The 7698-nt window shown below is 32.9% G+C and overlaps 1 protein-coding gene across 1 annotated transcript; it reads right to left on the bottom strand.

The window, feature by feature from the left end:
* Nucleotides 1-560: 560 nt before the first annotated feature.
* On the bottom strand, nt 561-4337 carry LOC21399820 (RING-H2 finger protein ATL38). Its single transcript, XM_010111863.2, has 3 exons — nt 3624-4337; nt 2920-3017; nt 561-1362 (listed from the first exon to the last, which is right to left on the bottom strand). Exons 1-3 carry the CDS (start codon nt 3780-3782, stop codon nt 939-941), a joined length of 681 nt encoding a protein of 226 aa, XP_010110165.1. The 5' UTR covers nt 3783-4337; the 3' UTR covers nt 561-938.
* Between the last annotated feature and the right edge of the window lie 3361 nt (nt 4338-7698).

Here is a 7698-nt window from a genome sequence, read left to right as displayed (position 1 = left end):
ATATATATATATATATATATACCAAACAACTTTGACTCCACAGACCTTTTACTAAATCCCATCAACCCACTTCCACCTTCCACTCTTCTCTTCTACAATACAAGCTCTTAGCCCATGTTTGGTAGAGTGTAAAAGGGGGAGAAAACAAATTAAAGGGGCTTTGGAGAAGAAGGAATTTATGGCTTGTTTAGTTTGATGATTCAAATTTTTAATTTGAGTTGAGATGTGACTTTATGTAAGAGCTTTTTACTATACCAAAAAAGTTTAATGTGACTGTTTATAAGAACTTTTTTACTGTAACAAAACTCAAATCGGTGAAATGAACAGGACCTTAATTAACGCCATTTTATGAAGGTTTTGAGAAGAGCTGATGTGTAAATTTTTATTGAGGTGTTAAAATTTTGGTGGGGAACAATTAAGGGGACAGCTATCTACGAACAAGAAATCTGCTAAATATTTCGCCCCATTTTGAATCATTATGTGATGTTTTAAACCATCCAAATCAAACTTGTTCCCAACCACGCTTTTTATATTTTATAGTTCAAAACAAAAACGCCCAAACCAACACATTTCGAGCCAGCTGAATTTGTATATTGCTATCTCATCTTTCCACTCCCAGCATAAAGAAAATAGAAGAGAACCAGGGGCAGAGAAGGCTTGCACAATTGTGAGAAAGCGAGAACTAATTCTAGTTGTACCACTGATCTAACAAAACTGCCAATACAAGCAACAGTCAAATGGAAAGAAGAATTTACTCTCAAGGAGGGGAAGAAAGAAAGAAAAATTACTTTTGAAATATGTACAGCGAGCAACAAACAGCTTCCTGGGAAACAGTTGTATTGGAATTCACATTCAAACTTCTGTTGCCATGTCCCATTTGAATCCTTCACCAACTGGAAGCCTTGTTGCATTTTTAGATGCCAAGAAATCATCTGAATTTAGGGGTTTGATGGGCTTTCTACATGCTTGTTTTCCAAGTCTTTAGGGCTCAAATTGGCCTCAGCAATGGAGGAGACATTTTCCCCAGCTTCTGCAGCACCACTCTTGGTTGTTATATGATCTTGTTCAACAGAGTTTACCCCCTGGTTTGCGTGGCTTCTCGGTTCGTGATTAGTCAAGATATACTGACAAGAATTTGAATCAAGGGATTCTGGCCCATAACGAGATCGAATAGCTGAACTGAACAAGGGCTGCATCAAGCGTTTTCTATCAGGACATTCCCGCAGTGACATTCGACAAATAGGGCAAGTGGAATGCTGCTGCAGCCATATGTCTATGCATGTCACGTGGAAGGAGTGCCCACAATAGGGAAGGATCCGCAACACATCATCATCACGGTATTCCTCAAGGCAAGCAGTGCATCTGCAGCGTGTAAGAGAATCGCAATTCATTAGCTGGGAAATCAGAAAATTTGTTTTCTTTTTCTTTTTTGAGGGAATGAAAAAACAGAAAACACAAACTACTCTGGTTCTTATTTCTTCTTTTCTCTCAGACACACAAAAAACACACATAAAGTGGGGAAAATGTAAAATGTTCTGCAACAACTGAGAATCCAAAATATTTTCTTCATTTGGATAGAACTTATTGCACTTTTATTTCATAGAGTAGAGTCAAAGCAGAACAGTGAAATTAAATGCAAAAAATGTCTTGGCATGAAAGTGTAGAAAACGGCGATGAAACAGTCCTTATTATAAAACCCCATCATCTTCCTTAACAACCCTACGATTTGCATGTCATGGCTAGCTATTAGAAGTTTGGCTTCAAGTGAAACAGTCCACAAAAACAAGAAGGCCTAGTTCTTAAAAGACCCCAAATATTAAAGTATACGGACAAGAAGACGAAATACTAAAAAATAGTTGCAAATGGTCAGGCCCCATCTGGGAATACCCTTTTCCCCCCTCTATTTATGGCTACTGGGGCAATAGAGAATAGTTTATTATCAGCAACATCATAGCAAAAAGTTCGTTATGTGTCCAACTTTAGAGCCTATAACTTGCATAGCTAGTAGTGTCACAAAGACCCCAAAAGGTCTCAAATAAGTTGCAATGGAAGTTTTACCAAGCACATGTGATGCCCATTACACATTTCTAGCACATCCTAGCACTTAGTGATACGAAGGTCCTCGTATCGAAAAGTAAATAGTGAAGTTGCACCACTTACGGTTCACGGTGACTGTACAACCATGATAAATCCTAAATAACTATAGGATCACCTTTTGTACTATTCTCTCATCGACAGTTTTCCCCTTTCTCATGGTTATTTGTATGTATGCATGTATAAAGTATAATATATACAAATACATATATGTCCCAATTTCACCTCCCTCCTCTCTTCATATCGCTGAACATTAATAAAAAGTTCCTCCGTGTTAAATTGATATGTGACAACCTATTCTGTGTTTTCAAAAATGCAAAGATTGTCCTCGTGCTTCTCTATTAATACAAAGTCCACCCCTGATGCTAGATTTGATCAAAATAGCTACATAAAAAAGCATTTTTACCTGCTTGCATAAAAGAATGGTTTGTTTTATCTTACAGTGAGCAACTTTGATTGATATCAAATGCCAAAAGAATCGCAGACCAAAGTTGTTGCCTCAGGAGTTTCTCATAGAAAACTATGTTTATTCCTCTATTTTTTTGTGTTTTTATAAATGAAGGCAATAAGATCTTTTAGCACAACTATTTTGACCAAGTAAAGTTTTTGTCTCTACCCCTAAAATATCAAATAACAAACTTCTATTTACTCGAATCAAATTCCCCATCATAACAACTAAACAATCAAAAAAGTAATCAAACAATAGCAGATTGTTTGGGATAATCTAGTACCATCATTCCAAAAGAGCAAAATTATCTCCACAAGGGGGAAAAAAAAGTTCTTGCATAGTAAAGAGAAGAAAAGTGGGAAGAAGAAAGAACATACTGGGCATCTTCTGAAGATGAGAAAAATGCATCACTATACTTCTTAGTCGGAAAGCTGGCTATAACTACAGGCTCAAGTCCATGCAATCCTCGTTCCAGCTGTACCAATGGAAATTCAAAACCAGATAAGCTCAAATGAAGATTATGCCAAGCTATAAAAGGAAAGACAGGTTTTTGTATTGGATATAGATAACCAGATAATGGGAAAATATTGACAAACTTGTTTACAAGATATAGAGCAGATAATACAATATTTACAATATAAAATCCCAAAAGACTATTTTTAGAGTTTCTATTATGAAAATAATAGACGCAGAAATTGACTATCACTGGAGACACATTGACCACGGAAAACAGACACAGAGAAATACATTCAATAACATAGAAAATTATATATAAAAAAAAACTAAATCAAAAGTTGGCAGATCTAAGTGGCAGTAAAATTGGTAGTTGAAAGAAAAAAAAAAAAAAAGACATCAAACATGCCTTTGATCTAGAGAAACGAAAAGCCCATCAATAAAAAATGAGTGAAAAAAATTTATCAAAATTCAAACCAGCAATAGTCTGAATATCTTAGATCATTATATGATAAATGCCCAGATGCAATTCATCTAAATTATGTCAAATAACGCATTTTTACCAAATGGGCAAATCAGAATTTCCTAAACAAAATCAAAATAAAATGAAAAAAAAAGAAAAGCTTACAATACTGAGATCGGATCTGGAAGCAATGAGGAAGGATCTTCTAGAAGCATTGAGGTGAATCCTCGCACAGACGAGTCTCGTACAGACGAAGACGATGAACAAAGTGCTCACTGCGAATCCTATCACTGTCATCACCAGATTTATCCCCGAAGAAATCATCTTCTCTCTTCCCAACTAAAAAAAAAAAAAAACCCAGATACCAAAAACCCAAAAATAAAAAATCTGAATTAAGCAGCTCTCATTTCATACATCATGTTTTCACTGCATTGAATTTCGCAACCCCAAGAGAGGATTTTTTTTTTTTTTTTGTGGCTTTGGATTTCTGCCACTTGTCACGGACGAATCACAAGAGTTTTTTCTTCTTTTTTTCTTCTCTCTTTTTTCCGTGATTCCAAACAACAATAATCAGTAACACATTTATTGATCTTATTATTATTATTATCTTTTTTTTTTACGTGTCTGCCTGTGGAGGAGAAGATGAATACGAAGAAGAGGAGTGTTTTGGTGTTAAAATGGAGGAGAGGAAAACGGAAGCCATGGAAGTAAACTGTAGAGACTATGGAGAGAGACCAGAAAAGAGGAAAAGAAAAGAGAAAAAGGAAGAAAAGAGAAAAAAAGATTCGGCGAGATGGTGGAGTGGAGGGTCTAATCGGGCAGATTTTTAGATCTAAAACTAAAATAGAACTCCTTGTGGAATATCTAAAATAAAACTAATATGAGGACCAAAACTTAACCTCTCTCCCTTCAAGAAAAAAAATAAATAAATAAACACACACAAGGTTTCTTGACTACTGACTACACAATTTATTCGGAAAAAAAAATGTCTTCACCTATACAATAGATTAAAACGAGCGAGATCCGCGCGTTGCTGCAGAAAACAGTATTATATTATATAATAATTGTATTTAAAATATATTTATATATATACATGTATTATATAACATTATATTACATGGTGGATATAAAATTTGTACAAAGATATTTATGCATACATATATAGCGTTATTATTTAGAATATTTATATATATACAGAATGTACAGGGGAAAAAAAAGAGAAGTTGTAGTCCTTCAGCAATTTTTTTTTTTTTTTTTAGCTGCAAGCATAACAATGAGGGAAGCAGTTGTAAATATAAATGTTAAAAGAAGTAAAGGTGGTTAAAATATATAGTATGAAATAAGTATTATAAAAAATATTTAAAGTACCTTGTTCTTGGACGTTTTGTAGACTGTCTTGTTGTTCTTGATTCAGGACTGAAAGAATGAAATAATCTGTAGATATGTTTTTGAATAAATTGATAATCTTTGTTGTGTTGAATGTGATTTACCTTGTGCTAGGTTTTTTTGGTGTTGGAGTGTGTGGATCAAATGTGGCTGGTGGTGATAGCTGGGAAGATGGTATAGCTGATGGGCTGAAAGATGTGGGAATTTTTAAAGGTGTTATTAATATAATATAAATATTATATATGTATAGTTGCTGGAAAATTTTAAAGATAATATTTACCTATGTGGTTCTTTTGTTCTTGCAGTTAATAGTTTTGGTGGCGATGATGGAACATTGATGTCTTCAAATATTTTGGAAATTAATGTACTCATTTGGGTGCCTCGTTGTTCGAAAAAGATCTGGAAGATTTTGGATTGTCCTCGGATCTGATCGATGGCTAGTGGTATTATAAATGGATTAGTAAAGCCCTCGTCAATTGTTAGTACAGAACAGGGTTTTTTTATTAATGCCTGAGCGGTTCTGCCAAAAGCGATGACCTCTATGTTTTCAGTATGATCTTCAATTTGAATTGTTAATCTGTACCTGTAATATATATACATATATATGTATATTTTTTGTAATGTCTTTTATTTTTTTATTAAATCAAATGAATATATGTAATAAATGAAAAGGGTATGGTAATAAATATATTTACCATGGAGAGGGTGTTGACTTTATATGGCCATGACTGTCGCACCACCAACCTATTCTTGCTTGTTTTAATTGTCGGTAACATCTGGGGCAAGAATTGTAGAACCTCCTTGAGACGTCGAGAAGTTTACTATTGTTGCTCTTACAGTGAATTTTTCACCCTGTATAAAAGAGATAATAATTTTGTTTAAAATTCTTTACTAAGTATAGTTAAAAAAATGATAGGAAAGTTAATAGTACTAACCAGATAATTTTGTGCATCCAATGTTTTGAGCTCCTCTATTGTTATTCTATTTGTCGATATTTGCTCTTCAACTATTTGGATAGGTGTTTTTGGAGGTGGTAGGAACTCAATTTGTTGATTTTGGTGGGAAAATCTGTACGTATAAAAATATGAATAAGGCCAGGAAGGTATAAATAAAATGTATTATTATTTAATATGATAAATTTATTAGCATATATTTTCTATACATGTTTGTTTACCTTGTCTTTAATGTCGTTGTTTCTGGGATATCCGGATCAATATAGAAGATCGTTGCTGATGTACTCGAAACATATGAGTTACCTTGAAATATAGTAGAGTAGATAATAAATGTATGCTATTTTATTGTATATGTGTATATAAAGAAGTTTAGATAAAATATTGTCGAAAATACCTAGATACTGCTTTGTCAGCATTGATGAGAAAACGGCGCCAATTGGTGCCTTTAATGCTTTAAGGACATTTTCATCAAACTGATCGGCTTTATGTTCCCATAGGCTTACCTGCAGATGTTCATTTCTGTAGGCAAAAAGTGGTTTATAAGAATGAGTAATAAAAGTGAACGATAAAAGTGAGGAATAATTGTATTCATGTTAAATAGTTGTAATGAATAGTAAATTTGAGGGAAAAGAGTATGAAATTATTATACCTGATGTTTTGTATTGTTATGGATCGCCGTGTTGTTGGTCTAGTGCTAACATGTGTATGCTCGAGTGCCTGGACACTTTTTAATAGTCCAATAACATCTAGTATTATATTTAAATAGGAAAATTTTGTAAATAAATATTGAAGGAAATTTTATAGTAATAATAAAATAAGTTAAGTAGGATAGTACCTGTTAATATCTCAGTATTGTTTATTCTCTGATACAACTGGTCGAATTCTATGAAGTAGAATTTGTGAAATGTGATGTGTGGTGCATCTTCCACAATTGAAGTAAAGGATGTTGCTCGTGCAAATTGAATCATAGCACTATGTGGAATAACTTTGTATGTTGATTTATTTTCAGTAACATAAAAGTTGCAAATATTGTATATATTGCCTTGCACAATTTTTTGGGAAATATAGTCCGAATCTCCTGCTCGAATTGTTCCCTGTATTGCCTCATGCTGTAAATAAATAATAAGAGTAGAAATTTATTCAATATTAATAAATATTATATAGAATAATATGTAATATAACATTTTAAATTTTTAGTACCTCTTCATCAACCAGGATACAGTCAAGGCTAATCAGGCGTCCTGAGACAAAATCGTTGTTTGTCCATATTCTGCATACTCGTGCTTGTATTGTTTCATAGACTTCATTTGGTTTTAGTGCACGAATAGGTGTTGTCATATTTTCTTAGTCCTGAAAAAAGTAAATAAGATGTTATTATAATGACAAATATTCTATTTGAATTTATTGTTAAAAATGTTATATTAAAAAATTTTAATGTTGTGAAGAATATAAGGTGGTATATATTTTGTATATATTTATTTATGTGATGTTGTGTAAGATTTCTTTGTAGACAATATTTTTTATATAATTAGGATAGTTGTTGTTTGAATCATTGAGTAATATATATAAGCCTTTTGGATTTGTCACTCTAGATAAAGCAACATATAATTGACCATGGCTAAATATTTGATTTTCTAAAAATAGTCCAACTTTATTCAAAGATTGTCCCTGGCTTTTATTTATTGTCATTGCATAACATATTTTGATAGGGAATTGGCGTCTTTTCAAAGTAAATGGCCATTTAGATTCATGTACAGTCATTTCTATTCTTGGAATATAAACTTTATCAGAAATATTATTTGAAGTGATGATCTGTCCCTCTATTATTTTATTTGTTAATTGTGTTATGATAAGTCTAGTTCCATTGCATAGTCCAGCAGATTGATTTAGATTTCTCAGAA

The sequence above is a fragment of the Morus notabilis genome, unplaced genomic scaffold (genome assembly GCF_000414095.1).
Source record: "Morus notabilis unplaced genomic scaffold, ASM41409v2 Scaffold112, whole genome shotgun sequence".
In the NCBI taxonomy this organism is placed as follows: domain Eukaryota; kingdom Viridiplantae; phylum Streptophyta; class Magnoliopsida; order Rosales; family Moraceae; genus Morus; species Morus notabilis.
The sequence above is the reverse complement of the archived record's forward strand: the minus strand, read 5'-3'. Positions and strand labels throughout refer to the sequence as shown.

Excerpts from the sequence above, each read along its gene's own strand:
- LOC21399820 (XM_010111863.2), bottom strand. The coding sequence starts at position 3,782 with ATGATTTCTTCGGGGATAAATCTGGTGATGACAGTGATAGGATTCGCA. Across the intron at positions 3,018-3,623 it reads CCAGATCCGATCTCAGTATT|CTGGAACGAGGATTGCATGG; the intron begins GTAAGCTTTTCT and ends CCATTGGTACAG. Across the intron at positions 1,363-2,919 it reads TCATCTTCAGAAGATGCCCA|ATGCACTGCTTGCCTTGAGG; the intron begins GTATGTTCTTTC and ends TACACGCTGCAG.